General features: G+C 45.7%; 1 protein-coding gene across 5 annotated transcripts in view; it reads right to left on the bottom strand.

Annotated features, from left to right (window-relative positions):
• Positions 1 to 25,899, bottom strand: part of ano1a (anoctamin 1, calcium activated chloride channel a) — a 287,143-nt gene that overhangs the window by 49,560 nt on the left and 211,684 nt on the right. For all 5 annotated transcript variants that reach the window (XM_070554713.1, XM_070554715.1, XM_070554711.1 and 2 more), the window contains 5 exons: positions 17,533 to 17,734; positions 17,278 to 17,389; positions 17,150 to 17,207; positions 16,420 to 16,520; positions 3,225 to 3,364 (listed from right to left, as the gene is read on the bottom strand). In XM_070554713.1, the coding sequence (XP_070410814.1) occupies positions 3,225 to 3,364; positions 16,420 to 16,520; positions 17,150 to 17,207; positions 17,278 to 17,389; positions 17,533 to 17,734 (613 nt within the window). The remainder of the gene's footprint in view (positions 1 to 3,224; positions 3,365 to 16,419; positions 16,521 to 17,149; positions 17,208 to 17,277; positions 17,390 to 17,532; positions 17,735 to 25,899) is intronic.

The following is a 25,899-nucleotide window of genomic DNA, read 5'->3' as shown; positions in this document are numbered from 1 at the left end:
CCGCATGGCTGCAGCTGCACAGGGATTTAGGACTCACGCCCTGTGCTGTGGACATCCATCCGTACTCTTCAGGCCAAATGCCCTTGTCAAACATGGTGTCCATCAACTTCACAGTGGGAGACATGTTCATGAGCCATCCAGTGTTTGTAACTAACGTTGAACCTTTCGTGTTGGGACGGGACTTGCTCCAATGCATAAAAGCTGTAATTTCACTCCGTGATTTGACACTCCAAACTCGGTTGAGTCAACCAACGCCCTTGGCGTCCCTTGAATACCTCATTACCTTTTCAGGTGGTGTTAACTCTATGGCGCCGCCAGCCTGGTCGTTCAATCCAGTACCAGTAAGGTCAGTGACATCTGGAGAGTCTGCATCATCTCTGCATCAGGGCCACTCCACACTGTGGTGGGGAAACCACCTACACCAGTCGGAGTTGGAGGTTGCAGTGACACACCACCTGAGACTCTGCACCCTGCGGTGGGGACACCACCTGCCTAAGGGGGGACTCATGGTGGCGCTGATACTACGGCTGAAGCCCAGTACCTTGCAGTGTGGACTCCACCTGCCGAAGGACAGACTGATGATGTCACTGACACTACTGCACTACAGCAGGCGCTGGTGACCTCTAGCCCTGAGGTTGGTGACTCACCTACCAAAGGCGAGGTTGAACGGTGCCCTGTACCACCACTGGTTGACCCTGATCTCTCTGACTGCACCAGCGCGTCGACCGAGGGCCCTCCAGAGCGCCCACCTGTGCCGAACCCTTGCAAGGCCACGCCAGTCTACAACCTAGAACGTTCCTGGTTTCCATTATCAGGTCTGATAAAATACTTTTTGTTAGTTGTGTGTTTCGGTCTGCTATCAACCACAGCTGAGATTCATCCTCAGCCACCTCTAACGCATCTGTACGAACCTGGGCTCTCTTCGGGTATCACACTCCGAGACCGCCCAGGCCTACTAATGACTAACTATCGTCTATTTACACAAAAGACATTTTTATCTTCTGCTTAGCCGGCCTCATTCACCTGTGCTCTTTTTAACAGAATGTCAGCAGGTAAATCTACAGGAACACCTGTGCCCAGTGTGGATCAGAGGTTCCACCAGGCTGCTGGAAATTCACAGAGCCTGTGGGACCTTCAGATCCAAAGAGGTGATATCTAGCCATCATGGTGGCCGATTAACTGTGGAACACGTCAGAGGTGATTGATCTAGAGCAGTGATTCCCAAACTTATTTAGCCACGCACCCCCTTCTATGTCCCGACCATGTCGACGCACCCCCCCCCCCCCACCCCCCCACCCTCCACATCGGGGCATGGCTATATATATATATATATATATATATATATATATATATATATATATCAGATGTCAAGCTAAACAGACAGGGTTAAAAAAATTCCCCATCACTTTCATTTTTTAAATAGTAATTAATAAACATTCGATACCATTACAATTTCCTTTGATTTCATTTTGAATAAATATTTAGAGTGCCCAGGTAGCACATAAACAATGCAATTTAACGGTTTTCTTAAAGTAGGAACGTTTAACCTGTGCGGCCAGAGCGCTCTCCTTCCTTCTGCTCTGCGTAAACCTGAGCTGATCACCTACTTGTGCGTAATCAAATGTCAATAGGGGACAAGATATAGCCATGATGTTCACTTTTACCTCAGACCGACTTATTGCTGTTTTATGGTGTGGCTGAATCTGCGATCCGCTGTCATGCGGACCGGAATAACAAATGCTGCAGTAACAGGACTTGTGGTCAGGTTCATGAGGAGTCACTGGCTGTAGCGGACCCGACTCATCCCAGAAGCTAATATCTTAATTTGACCTTGAATGAAAAATAACCTCTTAAAAGTTTTTATCACGGTGGAGGCAGCGTTCATGTCTGCCTTCAGTCTGACGGCGCGCCGGAGTTAAAGCAGCGTGTGCGCTTATTGAATCTGTGTGTGTGTGCGCGCGCGGCACAGCCGCTCAAGTCACCGCGTCTCGCGCTATTTAAACCAATGTTGTAAAATTACTTATGCCCAGCCCAGATGTGCTCACTTGTGCACCCGTGAGCCGTGGTTCCGCTGGAACACGTCTGACCTCTGACAGACGCACTCTGAACTTCAGATCTTCAGCGCGCTGTTAATAGCCTGAATGGGAATCATTTCTTGTTATTTAGTTACATCCACAATGTTCTGTGTGTGAGGTTTACAATGTCAGAACACCTGCATGAGACAGGTGTTAATTACAATCTGCCAGAATGACTCGCCACCTTCAGATTCCTCCAACACCGTTAAAAATGATCAAATACGGAACATATCAGCGTGCGCAGGCCAGAGTGCTGAAGCTCGACGCATTGTTATTATGAAGCTAGGGCACATGCGGAGGACACGCGCGCAAAAATATACTTGTTTTCAATTACATTTATTGTGCCCACTTACTTTTTCTTTGGCCCACCCACAAATGAGTTTCTTCGCTAATGGTGACATATGACAGACTTCTCTGAGCTCCGCAGCCATTACACTTTTCACCTTGCGTACCCCCTAGCGGCAGCTTGCGCACCCCCAGGGGTGCGCGCACCACACTTTGGGAATCCCTGATCTAGAGATCCCAAGTGGCAGGAATATCAGGTAGAAGGACCATGAGAAGTAGGAGAAATGCTCAGAGCCGACAGAGGAAAGAGAGAAGTTGTGGAATATGGAGACCTCAGTAGTGCCAGAGGAACAACCTCTATGTCCCATCCACAGGCCTCTCATGGAGAAGGCTTTTGTTATGATCACGAGGATCCTGAATTAAAGTTCCTTTTTAACCTAAAAACATGCTTCATAATATTAAACTCAGTAACATTTATTCCTGCATCTGAGAGGCTTTCTAAGGATCTAAGAGCTCTCTCTTTACCAAGATTATTACATTCTTCTGAAACCAGCTTTTTGAGTTATCCATCCATCCTTTTTATTTGGCCGCTTAACAAAAATGGATGGATGGATGGAACAAGCGCGATATAAAGGCTCAGAACCAGATGTCTGAACAGCCATCAGAACCCTAAAAACGTTCAGCTAGAATAAGTCCTCCCAGTTGGAACTTGTGCAAAAAGTTCTGATGAGGAATGGAGAGTGAAAGAAAACATTTATGTGTGTGTTTTAGCAGAAGTAGAAAGATTGAAGCAGATGTGAGATCAGGCTGTAGAACACAGAGTCTTGGGTCAGATGAAGACAATAAAGACTGAGAGCCACTCACTCATCTCCATGTACTCAGGGTTGATGCCGGCAAAAGGGCCCAGGAAGTGATCCTTCTCATAGCGCTTCAAAATCTTAACTTCCTCCTCTTGCAGGGAAGTCACCTCTGATTTCCTCTTACGGAGCAGCTTCTTCAGCTTCCTGCAGAGCCCACAGCAGACAGAAAACACACTGCTTTACTCTGGGACCATATGTAGTAGATCCCAATACTAGCACCATCTAGGGTTGTCACAGTAACCGGTGTAGCGGTAAAAAAGTTGACAATAATAATAACGGTCTTGTTTTTTTAAAAACATATATTATCTCGGTGGATTACCGTGGCTGCGGTGTAGGCGCGGTCAGGGCCGTTGCTAGCTATTTTGGTGCCCTAAGCACAAAGTCTACGTGGTGCCCCCCCCCCCCCCCCCCACACACACACACACAGAAAAAACAACACAATCACTGGCATGTGACATGACTAAATTCAAAACTATTTAACCTTTATTGAGAACTAGAGAGGCACAATATACACAACTAGAAAATTCTCAATATGAAGGGAGGAGGTTAGCATAATGGACTTTTTTCTTCAAATTATACCATCAGCAGCTGATGTTCCTCTTGGCCCGTAAATGTTTATGAAATATATATCAACATTGAGCAAATATCTAATTTGAAAATAGGTTTGTCAAATTTTTCATATTAAATTTCAGTTACATAGCCTATAGGCCACATAGGCTATTTAATAATGATATAAATCATGTCCATAGTTAACTCATGATTAATCACAAACAGCCGCTTATTTAAAAATAAAATTTCTTACTTTACCTTGACAGTGTTTTTGTCCTTCCTGTTTTTGTGATATTTAAGTATTTGGGTGGACAAATATGATTCATTTGTTTATTTCTGTTTCAAAACAGCACAGATGGGTCTATTGGACCTCACAGAGGAAACTTTATTTTACTTGAGAAAGATGTTTTAAGATGAACTTATTAAAACAAAAAAATCTTCAAACTCTTCAAGGTTTATTTTTTGATGAACAACCTTTAACACTGTTCAGACTTATTTGTTGATCCAAGTCGCATGAACAGGCTGAATAAAAGGATTTTTCCCTTTGTTGCATTTAACTATTTCTTCTTTAAAGAAGTGCTGATTCAGAAGAGAATAACTGCATTTAGGAAGATGATGACTTGCTACGTTTTTTCTCCAGAAGTAAAAAAGCTCTAAAGCTTCTCTGAGTTTCTCTCCCGCTCAGCCTCTCTCACTCAGCTAATAATGAACGCCCGGTAGGCAGGGCCAGATTAACACTTTGTTGGACCCTGGGCAACAATATTCAAGGGCCCCATCATCACGACCCAAGGATCACCAAAATATGGTCACATACAGAATATTTTACTGTAATATGCAGTAAATATACTCAATACTTGAATACCTGATGTCACGTAACCCTCTCAGGGTAACCTTTGACCCACCTCGTGTGGACTGACCAATGAGGAGAGAGTCTTAACTTGAGGCTCTCTCTTCATTGGTCAGTCTGCATGAGACTGACTCTCAACTGACGTTCAAAGTCATAGGCAGCAAAGCGTCTCAGCGCAAAAGCCCAGGTGGACAGCTTGTTGAATATAGGGTGACCATATTTTCATTTCCAAACAAGAGGACAGGAAATCTGTGCCTATGACGTCACACTATGGCAACGCCACACAAACCACGTTGGGACCCATTTTTTTGTAAGAAGTAAATTAATATCCGATTCTACCAATAAAAGGGCTCGAAAACAATTCATATGTAAATATTTAGCATATTTATTGCAAAATCTCATTTTTCTGCTTTAATGCTGCAACAAGGTTTTATTAATAATAAATTATTATACCTTTTGTTTTACTACAGCATCGGTAAGCTTCCTGTGCACAGATTATTAAGGATGCTTGTTTCAGCTGTGAGATTAAACGATAGGATCAATGAAAAAATAAGTTGTCACACACTCCATGGAAACTTTCAGAGAATCCACAAATAGTGGCTTTCAAATGGTTTTGTTTCTTTTTGCAAGTTTAGAAAAGCAGCAGATGAGACAGCATGTCTGATAATTTAGTTTTTCATCTGATAATATTAGAACATGTCAGTAATGTCTGAGGGGCTTTTATAAACACTGTATAGCTAATACTCCTGGAGAGGGTATGAATTACACAGAGGCTTCTGGGGAGGGGGGGTCATTTTGCCTTGGCCCCCAAAATGTCTTGAAACGGCCCTGGGTGTGTGACTGAGTTTTGAAGGTGGTCTGAGCTGTATCAGATGTATAAATATTACATGTGTATAACTTATTGTTTTATACAGGTAAAAATCTGTAGTGGAGATAAATCTACCTACATTTTACTTTTCAACACTTTGTTTTGTTTTTATTTAACTATTTTCCTGTCCTGTCTGTCTCTCATCTTCCTGCATCTCCTCTAAACTCTCCAGAAAAACTGCTGCCTGGATTCTTACTTTTTCACCTCATCAGTTACTTCTGAGCAGATCAAAGGGATCTCCTGACCGCAAAGCGGAGAGGCATTTCGATGCTGCGTCAGTGAGGTGAAATCACCGCAGCACAGGTGATGAGCTCCGCAGTAGCAGAGCGCTTCAGGCACAAATAAGACAGAAAGTAGAGAACATGTGCGGACATGAACGATCGTGTGTTAATTATAGTTTTTTGGTTGCGCCACTTTGAGAATGGACCGTGCGCTGGACGCAGCAGCCTGGAGCGCTGCGCAACAACGCGCTGTGCCGCTCTCTGCTCAGAAGAGTCCATAAATGATGTAATATAGGTAGAAAACTTTTTTCCGGCTCCCCTGGATGTGGGATATCCAGCTCCCCCATAATTCGATCCCTGCTCCTGGATGAAAAGCCGGACATTTTCATCAAAACAAGAACCCCCAGTCCGGACACCCCGGACAGAGTGAAAAGTGGACACGGTCCATCTCTACTTTTTGTATTGTTTTCTCTCTGTAAACATGCTGTTAACTTGCTTTGCACATCTTCTAATTGAAATCTGTCTTTATCATATATATTTTATCTTTTCATAAGTTTGCGTTTGGTGGCCCTCCCCCGGCGTGGTGCCCTATGCGCTATGCGTGGTGTGCGTGTGCGGAGCGCCGGCGCTGGGCGCGGTGACCCTTACCAGCCACCGTATCATCTGCTGAAGTTGCCGGCGGCACATGCGCACTTTGTTGTTTACAACCAAAACTTTCTTGAAGCTAAAGCTGAAATAATGGCCAAAGGAGGAGACGGCAGCGCTCAGGAGGGCATTTATTATCCCTCAAAGAAGACAAAGTGGGAAGTACGGGCATTTTTTGGATATTTGAAGAATGCCGAGGGACAGTTGATAGAAGACGGCTATCCTGTTTGCAGCACATGCAAAAAAAGTGTCTGTGAAAGGCAGCAACGCTTCAAATCTCATGACACATCTGCGTGACCATCACCCACAACTCTACAGTCCACGCAAGGCAAGCTAACGTTAGCGTTTTAGCTAAAATGTGTGATCCGAGGATTTGGGTTGAGAGAGAATGGAACGAGTCGCTATATAAAGCAGCCGCAGCGCCGCTGCCTGCATATAAACCGTGTCGTGGACACCCCCATGTTGAAATGACGCTATGCATTACGGGGCTCCCAGGGGCAGATAAGAGTTGGTCTCTCTCCGAGAATAATTGTGAATTTAACAACGATTACTGCCTGATGACATTTTCCCAAATCTGCAAAGCTCACTGGAAGGACACAAACCGAGGACAATATTTTCCTGATATAGGGTTTAGTACTCAAGTAAGGGTAAAAAAGTATCTGATTAGAAGGCTACTTGAGTACTGAGTATCATCTGATCTAATATTTTTAAAATGATGACATCAGACAGACAAAAAAGAAGAAGTTATGGGCAAATATTGGTATTTTAAAGACTAAAGGGAAAAATGTAAACAAACAACATAATTACAAAATAACACATTTTAGGCTAAATTTAGACATAAACCGAGGACAATATTTTCCTGATATACAGGATTTATTTAGTTGTCTGAAAATGTAACACGTTTAAAAAAACACCGCGATAATACTGAAAACCGTGATAATTTTGGTCACAATAACAGTGAGGTTAAATTTTCACACTGTGACAACCCTAGTACCATCCCAGCTCATGCTCTGGAGAGGTTCAGACCACTTACTGTTATACAACAAAACAACACAAACGTAACATTGGCAAAAAGGAGGCAGGGAAGCTCACTGGTCAGAACAGGGACAGAAAAATCTCTTTGGATCATTAACCATGTACAGTGGAGCAAAAACAAATTTAGTCAACATTTAATTGTTCAAGTTCTCCCACTTAAAAAGATGAGAGGCTTGTTATCGTTATCATAGGTATTGCTTGATTTCACATGATGTTGCATCCACATCACCAAATGCAGCTGGGGGGGGGGGGGGGGGGGGCAGGAAGTAATCAGCGCTGCTCAGAACCCTATTTACTCTGTTGACTGGGCATCAAAATGTCCAAATTCTGTGCGTTCTACAGTTGTTACAGTCACGCTTATCGAGACAAAGAAAAAGGTTTTTGTGTTCTGAATGTAGTGCACCACAAAGGACTTAATAAAACAAAACTGACTGTAAGAAGATGGCAGAAGTGGATAGGTAATCTCCAGTTTAAAACACAAGAAACTGAAATGGACAACGCTAGAGTTTACAGGCGATCACTTTCTAACTGGCAAGGGTTTACAAAATATCTTTATGGCATACTGAACAAAGTGACTTAGAAACAGCCATAAAAATGGCAGGTTAACTGTTGAATACTGTTCTCGTGTGTCCTAACTTAACTGCACCACAAATTTTAGAGAGCTAATGTTTGCAGCTTTGCTTTTAGACCTTATTAAAATAAACAAATGTACCAGAAATTTGGATTTTAAAAGGCATAACAAGTTATTTACAATAGATCCTAGCACATAAACATACTTATCGTTAGCATTTTGGATAGCATTGTTATCATGAGCTAATGAGTAACGACAGCACAACTCCCAACTTACTCGAGCAAAAACAAAAAAATATCTATTTAAAGTTTGTCTGGATTACTGAATAGTTAAACCTGAAATAAAAAGTTTCAGGCTTCCAGGCTTACTGTGGAGTGTGAAAGTTTGGGCAGCCTTGTTAATCTTCATGATGTTCCTGTATAAATATATCATAAAGGAGACACACAGTGGTATTTGAGAAGTGAAATGAAGTTTGTAGAATTTACAGAAAATGTGCAGTAATTGTTTAAACTAAATTAGCTAGGTGCATACATTTGGGCACCACAAAAATAAATGAACTCAGTATTTAGTAGATCCTCCTTTTGTAGAAATAACAGCCTCTAAACCACAGATGTCAAACTCAAACTCCATGACTGGAAAATTGGTCTACCATTTTCCATTTCCAGGTTATCCAGGATGTGCGGGAACCCTGTGGAGACTCCCATGAACCAATGCTTAGAAAAACATAATAGAAACGTGTTTTACATTTTTTTACACATACATAAATATTTTAGGCTTTAAGAGTAATTTTTGTGAGAATGAATTTTTTATTATTTTTTTTATTTTTTTTACAAACCAAGCAAACCAAGTGACGCCAGCTGAGGGAGTCCTGTTTGCTTAATCCAGATGTGGTGGGATGAACAATTTGGTTCATGGAGATTTCTGCAGGTGGATGACATTCTGGTCATTGTCGGGCGGGGCACACTGCCGTCATAAGAGGCAGATACCTACTACTCACACACAGCTCTCTGATTCCAATCCTCATCACTGAGCGTGTTTGAGGTGGCGATATGCCATTTGCGACCATAAGTAAAATCCAGTTTACTGCCTCAGTATTTCCTCTCTGTGACAGCCTATATGGTTTATCTGTAGTGAGTGCTGGTTGGAAGCTGACGATTATGCAGCACCAAACGTACCTGCCAGAGCAGGTGCATGACCAGCGTGGCCTCTTCCTGTTTGGAGGTTGTTGTCCTTGGGCAGCTGATCTCCGTAGCTCGGCAGAGGTAAGCCAGTAATTTTGGGTAACGGGGTGAGCCTATCCGGGGGATTTTTACCATCTGTTTGTCTTGCAGCGCGGTCAACCTGCAGTGCCGGCTGGGGGTTGTCTGCATTGGCGGTATGCCTCGACGGCTCTGCCACCTGGGCTGTGTTGGGTCCCTCGCTGCTTCATCTTGGCATTCCTGGACGACTGGATCCAAGCAGTGTGCCCCAAGACTCCACACTGCTGTTTTGTTAATCCTTCTTTTAATACGGTATTTTAGGCCACTGATGGGCGGGGCTGCAGAGCATTTGGTTGCCAGTGCAACCAGTGGATCTCCCACACTGGTTAAAGGTGTAACTGGACCCATTTAATGGAGTTATTTTGTTGTGCTTTTGGTTGATTTAGCTTTTCCTTTTTGTGTGTTTATTTATATTTGCATGTTATCCTTACATCTGTGTCCGGATACATTTAACTGAGCCAGTTGGGGTGGGGATTTATTTAGGTTTTCCCTGTTTTTAACTTAACTGACTTGTGTAGCACCTCCTTTTTAATCTAGTATATTTTTATATGTATGTTTTTTATAGGAATTGTTAATAAAGGTCATTATTGTATTTAAAAACCAGTCTGTTCCTCTGTGGGTGCACCGGACCTACGTCCTTTTAGTTCCTTGGAGCCTACCGGCTCTAGGGTGGCATTGTTGCAACATTTTACCTTTTTAATATTCTATTTAAAATGGCCCCATTTTGCCACACAGAGAAAGATAGCATTTCTAATGCTGGCTCGACTCGCGCTGCACGCTGGGTAGTGACGTCATATGGTTGTACCTCGGGTGCACCGGCCGGCTTTGGGACCCTGTAGAGACTGTTCAGCGACATTAACATGTTATCTGTTCAGCCTTTTCAGTTTGAACCAGAGTGAAACATTAATGAGGACATCACTAACCGTGTTTCACAAAATGAGCATCAACATGAAGAGCAAGAAGGGCGGGATGAAGCGAGAGCAGGACAGAATCGGTTGTGCGTGTGCGGCAAATGCATCTCCATGGTAACCGAGAGGGAGAGTGCTCCCATTTTTCTCAGCAGAAGTTAATGGTTAACTATTGTGTGATCAAACTTATTTAATTATGAATGATTTAGGAGAATTTTAGCATCCAGAGCTGTTGTGCGCTTCATAGATGATTAGGATATTCGATGAAACGACTTTAAGCATTTTTGCAGATATTATATATTTGGTGAACACTGCATTGCTACCTCCTCCTTGAACTGTCACCTTATCGTGGTGGAGGAGTTTGAGTGCCATAATGATCCTAGGAGCTATGTTGTCTGGGGCACAAAGTGCCCCAGGTAGGGTCTCCCATAACAAATTGGTCTTAGGTGAAGGGTGAGACAAAGAACGGTTCACAGGATCTTTCATGGACGTTAAAACAAAGAGTCGGAGTACCCGCCCGGAGGGTTACCGGGGTCACACCCTGGAGCCAGGCCTGGGGTTGGGGCCCATGAGCAAGCGCCTGACACTTTGTCATCCCCGTGCACGGGTGCAGCACCCACTCGTCCTTTATTTTTGGAAACCACGCTCCGCGGTGTGGACCAGCCTCTTCCAGCTGTTTCACACTCGCCCTTTCAAGCGCAGCCCTCCATGGGTCGCTCCCAGTTCTCTGGTGCGAGCGACGGCGGTAAGGGAGTGAACCCAGTCCTCAGACGTCGCTCACGTGACCTCGAACACGCGTCTGCTGTCGAAACGCGCGCAAGAATGGCGCCGCCTTTGTCACATGAGCAAATGGATATCGGACACCATTCATTACGGTCATGCACTCCATTTTCATTCCACTCCTCCTCCCTTCAACGGGATCGTGGAGACGACGTTCACGTCACAGGAACAATCTCAGGCCCTGGAGCTGGAGCTACGGGAACTTCTGTCCAAGGACGCCATTTCCCAAGTTCCTCGCGGGCAAGAGCTCTCGGGCTTCTACTCCCGAAGAAGTCGGGAGGAATGAGACCAATTCTCGACCTTTCCCTGTTCAACTGCTCCATAGCAGGCATGCATTTCCCCATGTTACCAATGAGGCAAGTCCTAGAATATGTGCACTCAGGGGACTGGTTCACGTCAATAGACCTGAAAGACGCATACCTCCACATCCCAGTAATTCCCAAACACCGGAAGTTCCTGCTCTTTTCATTAAAGGGAGTTCAATACCAGTTCAATCGTCTCCCTTTCGGCTACTCGCTAGCCCCGCGCACCTTCTCCAAACGTCTGGAGACCGCTCTGCAGCCATTGCGCACGGCGGGAATGAGGGTTTTATTTTACCTGGACGATCTGCTCCTATGCGCCCGGTCCAAGGACGAGGTGTCAGAGCAAACCAGGAAGTTAATAGAGCATCCGTCAACCCTGGGGTTTTCCATAAACTGGGACAAGAGCTCCATCCTTCCATCCCAGTTGTGTTTCTCAGGGTGGAGCTGAACGCCTCCCTTATGAGAGCACGTTTGTCTCCAGCGAGAGCGGCAGATCTCACCACGGTGATCTCCCGCTTGCAACCCCGCAGGATCGTGAGAGCCCTGTTAGTCATGAAACTTCTCGGCATGATGGCTGCAGCCCACGCTGTGGTGCCGTTAGGTTTACTGCACACAAGACGCCTACAGCATTGGTTCATCCGCCTCCGGGTACACCCGATACGTCAGAAGAGACGTATGTTGAGGGCTCCCCTTCAGTGGGTGGGGACCTCGCTCACTGGGGGAATCCCTGCATCTTCTCACACGGGGTCCTCATTGGACGTCCTACGTCACATGTATCTGTTTTTACGGATGCATCACTGTTGGGATGGGGGGGGCACGTGCTTGTCCCATACGGTGGCAGATCGCTGGCCCTCCCACACGCACGAGCACATAAATGTGTTGGAGCTTATGACAGTGAGGAATGTGATCAGACACTTCGCTGACCTTCTCGAGGGCCGTCATGTCGAAGTTCACACAGACAACCAGGTGGCTGCAGCCTACATAAATCGCCAGAGGGGAGTTCGATCCCTCCCACTATTGCGCGTAGCCACAGATTTACTGTGTTGGGCACGTGTCCACCTGCTGTCCATCAAAGCCACCTACATTCCGGGTGTCCTGAATGTGGCAGCAGACATCCTGTCGAGAGGGGGACCCAGCGACTCCGACTGGCGTCTGCATCCCGCACTGATATCACAGATCTGGACCAAGTTCGGGGAACCATCTGTGGATCTGTTCGTGGCTCGCGACAACGCTCAGTGTCGCCTGTGGTTTTCCCTGCGTCCCCGGGACCACCCCCCGCTTGGAGCGGATGCCTTCTCACACCAGCCCTGGCCTCAAACGCTCCTATATGCGTTTCCGCCAGTCCCAATGATTCTCCGACTCCTGGACCGAGTTCGGTCGCAACAACTCTCGGTAATTCTGGTAGCTCCCAGACGCTTGTCCACGTCATGGTTTCCAGACCTGCAAGCGCTGGTGTCCGGCTCCCCGTGGAGGCTCCCGTGGAGCGCGGACGCCCTTCTCCAGGCGGGTGGGATAATCAAACATCCTCCAGAAATAGGCCAATGGCTGTGGGTCAGGCGGCTGAGCGGTCGTGCTTAGAGGCTTCTGGGCTGCGGCATGATGTGGTCGCCACGATTCAGAGTGTGCGGGCGCCTTCTACCGTATCATCTTATGGTGCTAAATGGGCAGCTTTCTAAAAATGGTGCACAGAACGGAATGTTCAAGCGCTCTCCTGCCAGCTGGTGGATGTCCTATCGTTTCTGCAGATGCTGATGGACAGAGGTCTCGCATTCAGCACTATTAAGACATATGCTGCAGCTATCTCATCCTGTCACCAGGGTTTTGGAGATAGATCTGTTTTCAATCATCCCCTCACAAAACGTTTTCTAAAAGGTGTCAGAAGGAACAGACCTGTGTCCCGCCCGCTATTTCCCCAGTGGGACCTAACGTGGTTCTGCGCGGATTATCTGAAGCCCCATTTGAACCCTTGGACCAGGTCTCACTCAAGTTCCTGCCACTCAAAACTGCCTTGCTGTTGGCGCTGGCATCAGTCGAGAGTGAGCGACCTAACCGCCCTCTCAGTGGCTCCCGCATGCCTCAGGATCCAGGAAGATGGCGGGTCCGCTGCTTTATGCCTCAACCCAGCCTTTGTGCGAAAAAACATGAATACTTCCTTCAAATCCAGGTCGATTTCATTGGCTGGACTTTTTCCTCCTCCCCATAAATCTTATGAGGAGGCGACTTCCCACCTTCTCTGCACGGTGCACGCACTCGCACGATATGTGCCACGCACTTCAGGGATTCGCCGCTCACAAAGTCTGTTTGTGCACTACAGAGACTCTTCCCTTGGGCAAGCGTCGACCCAGCGTCTTTCACACTGGCTATGTGACGCCATTTCACTCGCTTACACATCTTCAGGGCGGGATCCTCCTGAGACACTCAGGGCTCACTCAGCCAGAGGGATTTCCTCTTCTATGGTGCTCCACAGTGGTGTGTCGATGGAAGACATTTGTCAGGCTGCTTCATGGGATTCCCCATATTCCTTTACTCGTTATTATTTACGAGATGTGTCTTCAGGATCCATCACTCGTTCAGTGCTTGGACCTCAACAGGCTGAATGAAAGCATTATGGCACCAAATCAGCCCTACTTGAATGAATTTCATCCTCTTGGATGATATTTTAGTGGGAACCCCACTCTTCTCTCTGGCTGCCTCAGCCTTTTAAGCCCTGGGCTGAGGCTGAGCGACCCTCGCTAAAAGGAGACATGTTGGGTGTGTCCATTTGGTTGAGCTAACCAGTGTGGCGTAAACCCATCCAGCTGCACATTATTCCAATAGCAGCTAGCTTAAGGGCTAAGACTAGACTAATGGGCCATTCCCATCTGTACCGGGTTGGCCCGGGCCGGGTAGCGTAGGTTGTTTACATATCTGGGTGGCCTGGTATTTTTCCGGGCCAACCAAGGCTCATTCTCAGCCCTCTTCTCGAAGGGGTCTGCTTCAGGCCGACCAGGGCCAACACACCCACTGCTGTCAGCAAATTCACACCTTCCATTAGAGCAAGCCTCTGATTGGTGGGTAGAATCAGCCCACATGGGCTTAAGGCAAGGATGTGTGGAATCAACCGGGCCAGGCTGAGGCCGACTGGGGCTACCCGGCCCGGGCCGACCCGGTACAGATGGGAATGGCCCATAAATAGAACGTTGGTTACGTATTGTAACCCCAGATTCTATGAGTCTAGTCTCAGCCCTTAAGCACCACTGGTTCTTTTAGGACCAAGAGCAATCGGAGGCGAACAGTGGAGTCGCTCCACTTATATACCCACAGGGGTGCCCACCATTGGTGGGCGTACATTTAAGCTCTTCATGATTGGCTGATGCTGAGATCACCCTTCCAATAGCAACTAGCTTAAGGGCTGTGACTAGACTCATAGAATCTGGGGTTACAATATGTAACTAACGTTCCAATAGGTGTCAATATTCCAGGTAACGAGTGGAGGACAGAGGAGCCTCTTACAGAAGAGCTAGAAAAACTGCTTGTTTGTAGGAGACCAAATACTTATTTTCCAGCACTATTTAGCAAATAAATTCTTTAAAAATCAGACAATGTGATTTTTAGGGCTGGGGGTAAACGATTATTTTTAAAACGATTATTCTGACGATTATTTTATCGAATAGTCGACTATTCTAATGACTATTTAGAAAATTAATCTAATGATTATTTTTCTATTGCACAATTAACAAAAACCAGAAAATCTCAAATAAATTCATCAAAAAAATTGATAAATTCTTACTGAGAGGATAAATACTATGGGCCTTCCATTTTGTATAACACTGCTTTTATTGTGTTGCGGTTGGTTATGTTCTGATGACGTGTAGATCTTGGGAGTGCAGGCTGCTGCCTGAGAGGTGGTAGAAGATGGAGTGTCTCCATGCTGCTTTGTTTTGGTCACTTATGTGCGGGAGGGGAGTGGTGTTACGACTCTTCCTGGGGAGTTTGGCTCGTGCGCAAAAAGGAAGAGACAATAACGGGATTTAAAAGTTAAAATGATGATCAGGTTTATTTACAACAACAAAAATCATAAATCTTTCCATCCACAGGTTGGGAATAATAAAACTAATTCTGCCTGTGGGGAATTAAAACAAAGTACAAATAAGTAGGGATCCAAACTCTAAACTGGGTGGTTAAACCAAACTCAAGGTGATATTTTAAACTAAACCGAAAACCCACAACACTCTAAATGTAATAAAAGGGAGATCTGCACCACAAAAAAGATGAACTCTAAACCAAAACATAACAGCTGATCCAAAAGCAAGAAGCTGTTAGCGAAAATGCTAACAGTAGCTTTACCAACATTAAGTTCAAGTTACCAAGTTTAAATAAACCAAAAACACCCAGCAGCAAACAGACCAGCACGGAGGAGAGACTGCTACCACCAAAACAGCTCTCCTGATGTCCGAAAGAAGCTCCTTTATGAAGGGAGAAACGCTCCCGGTGATTTTCTACATCTGCGGTAGAGACGAAGCAGCGCATCTGACCCCGGAAGTTGTTGTCCGTTGCCGGGAGACGAAGGCGGGCAAAACAGGAAAATAATCTAGTAGTGGACGGACATTGTTCCGGGTCTTCGGTATTTGGCGAGATGTTAGTGAAGGCGGAGAAGAGGGCGAACTAGAGGAAAAACAGGCAGATTCCTCCTCTATTTACAAACTCCTGGGGATGCAACAAGTGGGCGCGGTGCGTCGACTTCTGGATCTGACGACGACAAATTTTTAGAATCGAGCCGTCGACGTCATCGATGCGTCGCTACAGCCCTAGTGATTTTCTAGATTTCTTATGCCTCATTTTGTCTCTAAAGTTGAGGTATACCTATTATGAAAATTACAGTCCTCCCATCTTTGTACGTGGGATAACTTGCACAATTGGTGGCTGACTTAATATTTTTGTCCTGCTGTAAGTACTAGAGTAGTTCAGAGTCACATCCTGAATGCTGGGTGTTTCTACCTGTTTCAGAAAAAATGAAAAAAACCTGTTCAGTTTGCAAACAGAGAGGACAGGAGAGAGAAGTTCCAAGTGTTCTTATCAGCAGATAAGAGCATGAAAACCAGACAGACATGATTCTGACTCGTCTCAGATGGCAGTACGCCTGAGTGGGTGTTTTAATATACTCTGTCATTTGCTAAACCCACATACTCTGACCTGTGAGGAGTTACTTGTATGGTGTGTGTCATCAGCACTCACGGTATGCCGATCTCAAACAGGTTGTTCTGGATCAGCTGCTTCCCCAGCATGGTGATGCACAGCTGGATACAGAGCTCCATGAGGCAGCCGGCATGAGCGCACTGCAGGAAACACAATGTCACACGTGCTAAAACATGAATCAAAGAGGCAGATCAATGGGCAAGTGGGGAGCACTGGGAGTGTACAAGCTAAAACTAGGTGATGTTTACTTATTGGTGTTACTGAAGAGGTATGGTTTGGCCCTGATCCTCTGATCTGTTCAGCTTTAGAGGCGTTTGTGTGTGTTCCACAGATGTTTCAGCAGGCTGGGGGTTGGAAGCAGCTTTACCGGTCTGTTCCTCCCAACCAGGATCATTTCTGTTTGATTTTCATAAAGATCAAAACACAAACAACAGAAATCTGTGTTTAAACAGAGAACTGTTTTAGGTGACTTTCATCTGCAGAAGGATGAGTGGAGTATTTAGGATTAGACTGCTTCAGCAGTAACTGACTAACAGCAGAGTTGATGTATCTGTTCTTTTATGAGCTCCGACTGGAGACGACAAGATTTGTGTCACAAACAGAGTATTAAGAAATAAACAGATTAATGTGAGGTCAGAGGGATACAGCGCCCAGCTCATAATGTGACAGAAAAGTGGTTCCCTTCATTTGTCATGTGCTCAAACAGAGGGATGAGTTACAGCGTAACTCACAGCTGTCTGACTTAAGTTATCAGGTGGAACTGAATTACCTCCTCCATTCTGTACGATCCAACAACATACAAGTAGTTCCCAGGTCTTCCAACAAGCCTGGAAACACACAGTCATCAGTTCCATCAGAACAGATCCCTCCAATCACCAATACCAAAACTCTTCTTACCTGCCCCTGAAAAAGGCCAGGTACACAATGGGTGTGAAGGCGTTGACAAACTTTAGGATAAAGGTTTTAAAAATGAGACGTTCCTCAAAACTCTTATCTGTCTTTGGGACCTCTGAAAAGGAGACCACACAGAATCCAGATATTAGAAACCAAACCAGACCAGTAGTTCAATTGTGATGGACATGTGAGACACGAGAACGAGGTGGAGGCTAACCTCACCCTACCCTAACCAAGCAGCTAGCAGTTCAGACTCACCCAGTATGGTGAGCCAGCGTGCAATGGCGGCGTAGATTTCATCCAGGATGATGATAACGATAAGGTTAATGATTGCGGCAGTAGTCTTTACAGTGGCTCGGATGTTGGACCGCGCTGCTGGGTAGGTGCTGATGTGCAGCGCTGCCTTAATGCTGATGCGGTACAGGATCACTCCAAAGACTATGGCAAATGTCACAGATATCTAAAAACAAAACCGAAAGAAGACCTGATGTGACAACCTGGTCATCAGCTGGGAAGAGTTGCATCAAAGTGAGAGACAAATCCAAACACCTCCACTAGCGATGGTCCGATCATATGTTTCTGCTCTGATCCGAGTCCCAATCGGATACTTCAGCAGTACATTAGAATAAGAAGTTACAAAGAAGAACACATTCAAGTTGTCCTTTTAGTTTTTTTATTATTAATAATAATAATAATAATAATAATACATTTTATTTCAAAGCGCCTTTCAGGACACCCAAGGTCACTTTACAGAAAACACGTAATAAAATACAATAAAACAATAATAAAACCCAAACAAGAAAAAACAAAGAGAGAAACAGTTCAATAAAATCAGAGGTTGTAAGCAGATTTAAACATGTGTGTTTTGAGTTTTGAATGGAAAAGGGTAAAACTGTCGATGTTCCTGATGTCTGGGGGAAGTGAGTTCCAGAGACGGGGAGCAGAGCGGCTGAAAGCTCTGCTCCCCATGGTAGCGAGACGGGCAGAAGGAACCGCAAGATGGATGGAAGAAGAAGATCTGAGTGAACGGGATGGGGTGTGAATACTTATAAGGTCTGAGATATATGGAGGAGAGAGGTTGTGGATAGCTTTGAAGGTATGGAGGAGAATTTTGAAGATGGACCTGAATTTAACTGGGAGCCAGTGAAGCTTCTGGAGAACCGGGGTGATGTGGTGAAAGGAAGGGGTTCTGGTGATAATACGGGCTGCTTAATTCTGGACCATTTGCAGTTTATGAAGGAGTTTGTTGGGGAGACCATAAAGAAGTGAATTGCAATAGTCGATACGGGAGGTGACGAGGCTGTGGACGAGAATGGCGGCAGTGTGAGGGGTCAGTGAGTCAGGTTATTATTTATTAGGTATTTCTTTCTTTATGTATTTATGTCATTTTCTTGTTTTAATGGACTAAAACATCACTTGTTTAAGATGTAAATTGATAAGAAAATGTGTAAATGTTGTGAATGTATTTAAAAGTAGCCTCGTCGCTCAGATTTTTAATAGTCAATGTCCTCATTATGTGGCTGTATTAAGTGATGCACATTCCTGCAACAGGGCAGGCTCACTTTTCTCCACACAACACCTGAAGCTACCGTGGCAGCCTGGCTTCAGCAGACTGTGAAACCCAGACATTTTGCTATCTGTTGACTATTTCTTTTTGTTTGTTGGAACTACAAGAAGTTTGGTTTTAAACATTTTTTCATGCCTCTTAACAACAGTCCAACTATAGCTATAAACATTTGGAGGCAATTAAAAATAAATAAATAAATAAAGTGGTCTCTCACATTTGTCTTTTTTTTCTTTTTTTTTCTCCCTTTTTTTTACCGTGTCCTGTCTGGCTGTGAAGCAAACAGAATTGATGTCTGAATGATGGTAACAAGCCTTACAGATTTACTCTCAGGTGGAGCATCAAAGCATCTGCTTTTAATGTCACGCCTGATACTTAAAACTTTATTGTTGTTGTTTTTGAATGCTTTGCAATTCCGACAAGACACGGAGTCAGAGGTGAAAGAGAAAGGAAAAGACAAATGGTGGGGAGACATGGGGGAAGGGGGTGGGGGGTTTCCACAAAAATAAACAATAATTAACAAGAGTCTGCTTCTAGACCTGCAGAAAGAGAAAAAAATGGGACACAACAATACATCAGGAGCAAGCTATCACTGCGTTAACCTGATGATGAAATATAAAATCAACATTGTTTAACTGAGCAATCACACGATAATAAATCATAGTGCATGTAGTGGCAACGACAGCCTTAAGACATGTGTTTAACGTGCCCAAGCCCATACTTTTGAGAGCACCATGTGAGCACCTGTGTGTGTACACGCGCTTGTTTATGTAAGGTTTCTCTATAGGAGTGTCCAATAGAGAGTGCGAGGGACCACAGATCCGCCCCCCAAAGATGCGTAGGAGATGGGGGGAGCTCCAAGTCCCAGAGATCCAGGCTCTGCCCCAGAACACAGGAACCCCAAGGAGACTGCAACCAGAAAGGCCCTGGCCCCCCTCGAGAGCCATAGAGGATCGCCCCGGGGGGCCACAACCAGCAGCCGGCAGAGTCCCGGGAGGCATCACTGGCAAGTCCTCAGGCCCGCCCGCAGCCTCCCACCTCCTAGCCGGCCGAGCCCGGGACCATGCGACCCGGGACCCAGGGGCGACCACCCCCGCCGGGGACCCAGCAGAGCCCAGGGACTTAGACCCCACAAGGCTGCCACCGGGATTGATCAGGCAGACGCCTAAAATCTTAAACCCCCTGACCCGGGAGCCACGAACACTCAGGCAGACCAAGGCACCATACCCCACACCAGGTGTGGCAAGGGGAGAGGAGACGAAGATCTATATCATCAAAAGAAGTCCCAGGAGAGGAGAGGAGTCAAAGGCCCCACGTGACATATACAGTCACACACAAACACAGTCACACACTCCCTCCCTCATGCTCACTCATGCACATACAACCAAAGATTTACAAAAATGCACGCCGGCCATCCACTCATGCTCCCCTATTCACCCTATTCACTCTGGTCCCGGTACTGCTGCACATGGGGTACAACCATCACCGGTTACCAGAGTTTGACCCTTTCTGCTGGGGTGCTGATGAGCAGGCTCCCCCGCCCAATGCTGAGCACAGCAACCCACCACCCCAGACCCCAACCAGACAGCCAGATCTCCCTCCTAGCCTCCAGCCCCAGGAAGCCAAGCAGCAACAGAGGTGTGCTAAGACCCCTAGTCTCCCTCCACCTGCTCCAATATAGTGTTGTGTGTTCATGAGGTGTATTCCATGGCTGTGGTGAGCGGGCAGTGGCATCAGCTGCCTATGCCAGCTGATGCCACCGCACCACCCCACTTGCACCCACAGCCCTCGGTGTCTAAGTGCAGTTTAAAATTGGAAGTGGGCACCGGCACTCGGGAGGAGGCTGAGAAATCCCCCTGCCAAGTGCCGTTGAATGTGCTCACTCCCAAGACCCTAAGTGTGTGTTTGCGTGGAATGTGTAAATGGGGTCCATACCCGCACTCCCTGACTTGTCCAGCCCCCAAGGTCCTATGTGCATGTTTGCGTGATGATGTGAGGGAGCAGGAGGAGAGAAATATGCAGGGATGGGGAGGAATGGCTGGTTGGGCTTAGCCCTCCAGGGAGCCAGCTCCCCCACTGGCCCCAATAGGCACCTCTGTTGTCAAATTGCCGCCCAGGGCATGGAGACCCCAGCCCATCCTGCCAGGGCCCAAAGCAACAGCATTACAGAGCCTCACGGAGTCCGAGGGCACCACCCCAGCCCCACCCCAGCAGAATATCTATGCCCATCCCTGCATTTGCACAACTTCCAGAATATATATGACATAGGACATCTAGGTAAGGTTGGGTCCTCCCCCTCCTGGACCTCCCCCTCCCGTGTGATGGGAGAGCAGAGGAGCCAAGGTCTACCCGAGGTCCCTGAACCCGGGCCAGGTACTGCTGCATGTTCCTGCCTTCCTACCGGCAGCATACAGTACATGTCAGGACCCGACCCCCAAGGCCCCGCCCAGATCCCTACACGGGGCCGCCCAGGGCCAAAGCAGCCGCCAGGCAGTGACCCATGGCCGCCGCCAAGGCCTCCAAGGGGCCCCACTCACAACCGCCAGTAGTCCACCCCCCGAGGCAACCCATGCACCTCCAGAGGGGGGCAACGGCCCCCCAGTCCCAGACACCCCCAGTGAACCCACCTCCAGGGAACATCCGGATACTCCAAACTCAGACCCTCCACCACCCCCACCCACATCATCCCGCATGACAACATCAACGGTCCCCCATCATCGTTATGTGATGGAACCGATCAAAGGAGCCCAGAGAGATTGATTTGAAGTGGAAGCAGAGGCTAAATCAAGTGTAATATGATCTAACAAAATATTTCTATACTGGTTAATGCAGAGAGTTTTTCTATTTTTCCAATTCAAGAGGATAGTTTTCTTAGTGATGCATATGGCAGTCAGAACCACGTGAACCAAAGATGTTTCAATCAGGACATCGTCCAGGTTTCCCAGTAAACAAAGAGAGGGGGTGGTTGGGATATGACATTTCAGAGACTTTGACAGGTCTTCACATACTCTACCCCAAAATTCCTGGACAGGTGGACAGGACCACAGTGCATGAATGTAATTGTCAGGAATGTAGTTTGTGCAGTGTGTACAGGTTTCAGACGACACACACCCCATCTTGAACATCCGATGACCTGTATAGTGTACTCTGTGTAGAATCTTGTACTGAATTAATTGTAAATTGGAGTGGCTGATCATTTTAAAAGTTTTTAAACAAGTAGGAGCTGAGCATGCGCTGAGGAGGAGCTGAGCATGCGCTGAGCATGCGCTGACGGTCGATCACCGGATACACGGCAGCGTTTGAAGCTGATGGCAGCTCGTTAACAAACATCCACAAACAATTAAGACATATTTTTGCCTAATTTGTTTACTGACAATGCAAAAAGTAATCTGGTAAGTATAACTCACTCAATCTGGAGGTAAGTGAAGAAGATTTTGAAAGTTTGCTAAATTATATTGACGAAGTTTTTGAGTTGTTCGTTATGGGTCCGAAGAAATCAGCGGCTGAGCCTGAAACACCTGGGACAAAGAGGAGCCATCCTCAGGACTCGCCTGAGGCCTCATCTCCCCGTAAGGACATATTAAAATTATTGGATTCTATAGATAAACGGCTTCTGGGATTTGAGGGGCGTCTTCATCTGCTTGAGGTTCTACACCAGGAGTTTCAGAACCTCCGTCAGTCTCTGGAGTTCAGCCAGGAGCAGGTGGAGCGGCTCGCCGCTGAGAACGCGTCTCTGCGGGAGTCCGTTTCTTCCCTGGAAGAGGGAATGACTCGGATCACCCAGGACAACAAGACTCTGAAAGAGACGGTTTTGGACCTTCAGGTCCGTAGCATGAGGGATAATTTGGTGTTCGCAGGCCTGCCGGAGCAGACAGGAGGGACGGAGAACTGCGAGCAAACAATAAAAAACTTTCTACAGACCCAAATGAAGATACCCGAAGAAATGGTAAAAAACATCACCTTTCACTGGGTGCATCGCCTTGGAGCTAAAAGAGTGGACAGCAGAAGATCTCGTCCCATCGTGGCTAAATTTGAACGTTTTAAGCAGAAGGATCTTGTTAAAAGTCACGGAAGAGAGCTCAAAGGGCTCAGTGTAAATGAGCTTCAGCGTAAATGACTAGTTCCCTAAGGAAATCCTGGATCGGCGCCGAGTCCTCTTTCCGCTGTGCAAAAAGTTTATCCAGGATGGGAAGAGAGCTGTCATCTCGGTGGATAAGCTTTACGTGGACAATAAGCTTTACAAGGAGCGAGGAGTGACAGACTGGCTGTATTAGCCCAACATCAGGTCAGACATTTATTATTCTTATCAGAATTCACTGGGTTTCATCACGTCAGGATTAAACAGCTGCTAAATCCGTTTTCTAGATAAGATCACCTGTTCATCACCACCTCACACCCCTATCACCTTTTTTTTAGTTCTTTCTTCTTTTTTAACCTGTATCTGTATTTTCCTTTCCTCTTTACCTGCTTCTGTACCTTTACACCTGTATGGCACAACCACACAACTTTCCAACACTGCGTCAGACTCCACACACACACACACACACACACACACACACACACACAAATATATATATTAAATCCACAGCACAATATCATAATTTATGCATCAAATAATACAACCACAAACACTGTTGGATCTTCATTATTATTAATATTATTTACTTTTCTGTTATTTATTAACATACTACTTTATATATTTACTTATTCCATCTTATTCACATGAGGGCATCATATTTTAACTACTCACACACACATCTATGGGTGCACTAAAGTTTGTCTCATGGAATGTACATGGAGCTGGCTCCAGAGAGAAGAGATTAAAGATCTTTGATCAGCTAAAGAGAGTGCAAGCAGACGTAATATTATTACAAGAGACTCATAGATCTGCCACATCCGCAGATGAACTTAAAACACCTGAGTTTCCCAGCATGTTCTCTGCCTGCTATAACTCTAGGAAAAGAGGTGTAGCTATTTTAATACACAAAAACATCAATTTCACAGTATTGGACACAGTCTCTGATCCAGAGGGTAGATTTATAATGTTAAAAATATCTGTACAGAACCAAAGCTTATGTATTGTCAGCATATACTGTCCAAATATTGATGACCCTTCATTCTTTCATAATTTTTTCTCTGTACTCTTCGAACACTTAGACTGTCCACTTATACTTGGAGGTGATTTTAATTTTTGTATGGACACTTTAACAGACAGGCTCAGTACAGCTGGGACTTAGCGCAATTGGCAATCCACTAATATAGTTAAACAGTACATGAGTGATTATGGGCTTTGTGATAAATGGCGATATCTTCATCCTAACCGTATAAAGTATACTTTTTTCTCACACGTCCATCACTCTCATTCACGTTTGGATTATTTTCTAGTCAGCTGCTCATTGTTGGCTGACATTTCAGACACTGAGATACACCCCATAGCTGTCAGCGACCATGCTCCAGTTTCATTAACTCTGGTAAATAAGAAGACAATCCCACCAAACAAAAACTGGAGGTTTAATACATCACTGCTTAAAGACGAAGGTTTTATTGATTTTTTTAAAAAGGAGTGGGCTTTATATTTAGAACATAATAACCTGCCTGGAACATCAGCATCTATTCTCTGGGAGGCAGGAAAGGCAGTGATGAGAGGTAAAATAATCTCTTTCTCATCACATAAGAAAAAAACGGAAAACAAACGTATTCAGGAGTTAGAAGAAATCATTAAGTCTTTAGAGGCATCCACAGAAGAAGAGTTAATGAGCAAATTACGTAAAGCTAAATTAGAACTTCATGGAATCATTGACAAAAAGACACAATTTTTAGCACAAAGACTAAGAATAGAAAACTTTGAACATAGTAATAAATCAGGTAAATTGTTGGCTAGCCAGTTAAAAATTTATAAAGAGAAAACAACCATATATGCTGCTAAAGACTCAACCGGGAATATAGTTTATGACCCTGAAAGCATAAACAACACTTTCAGAGACTTTTACCAAACTTTGTACCACAGATAAACCCATCAGATAATGAGATCAATGAGTTCCTTGATAGGATAACACTTCCTAAGTCAGGGATTCCCAAAGTGTGGAGCGCACACCCAGGGGTGCCGCTAGGGGGTGCGCGCACCCCCAGGGGTGCCGCTAGGGGGTGCGCGAGGTGAAGAGTGTAATGGCTGCGGAGTTCAGAGAAGTCTGTCACATGTCACCATTAGCGTTGAAACTCATTTGTGGGTGGGCTTAAGAAAAAGTAAGTGGGCACAATAAATGTAATTGAAAACAAGTATATTTTTGCGCGCGCGTGTCCTCCACATGTGCCCTAGCTTATAATAACAATGCGCCGAGCTTCAGCACTCTGGCCTGCGCACGCCAATGTGTTCCGTATTTGATCATTTTTAACGGTGTTGGAGAAATCTGACGGTGGCGAGTCATTCTGGCAGATTGTAATTAACACCCTGTCTCATGCAGGTGTTCTGACATTGTAAACCTCAGACACAGAACATTGTGGATGTAACTAAATAACAAGAAATGATTCCCATTCAGGCTATTGACAGCGCGCTGAAGATCTGAAGTTCAGAGTGCATCTGTCAGAGGTCAGACGCGTTCCAGCGGAACCACAGCTCACAGGTGCACATGTGAGCACATCTGGGCTGGGCAGAAGTAATTTTACAACAATGGTTTAAATAGCGCCAATAACGAGACGCGGTGACTGAAGTGGCTGTGCCGCGCGCGTGTGCGCACACACACACACAGAATCAATAAGCGTGCACGCTGCTTTAACTCCGGCGCGCCGTCAGACTGAAGGCAGAAATGAACGCTGCCTCCACCGTGATAAAAACTTTTAAGAGGTTATTTTTCATTCAAGGTCAAATTAAGATATTAGCTTCTGGGATGTGTCGGGTCCGCTACAGCCAGTGACTCCTCATGAACCTGACCACAACTCATGTTACTGCAGCATTTGTTATTCCAGTCCGCGTGGCAGCGGATCGCAGTTTCAGCTACACCATAAAACAGCAATAAGTCGGTCTGAGGTCAAAGTGAACATCATGGCTATATCTTGTCCCCTAT

Source organism: Nothobranchius furzeri, chromosome 9 (genome assembly GCF_043380555.1).
Source record: "Nothobranchius furzeri strain GRZ-AD chromosome 9, NfurGRZ-RIMD1, whole genome shotgun sequence".
Lineage (NCBI taxonomy): Eukaryota > Metazoa > Chordata > Actinopteri > Cyprinodontiformes > Nothobranchiidae > Nothobranchius > Nothobranchius furzeri.
Note: the sequence above shows the minus strand (reverse complement) of the source record. Positions and strands in the feature narration are given on the sequence as shown.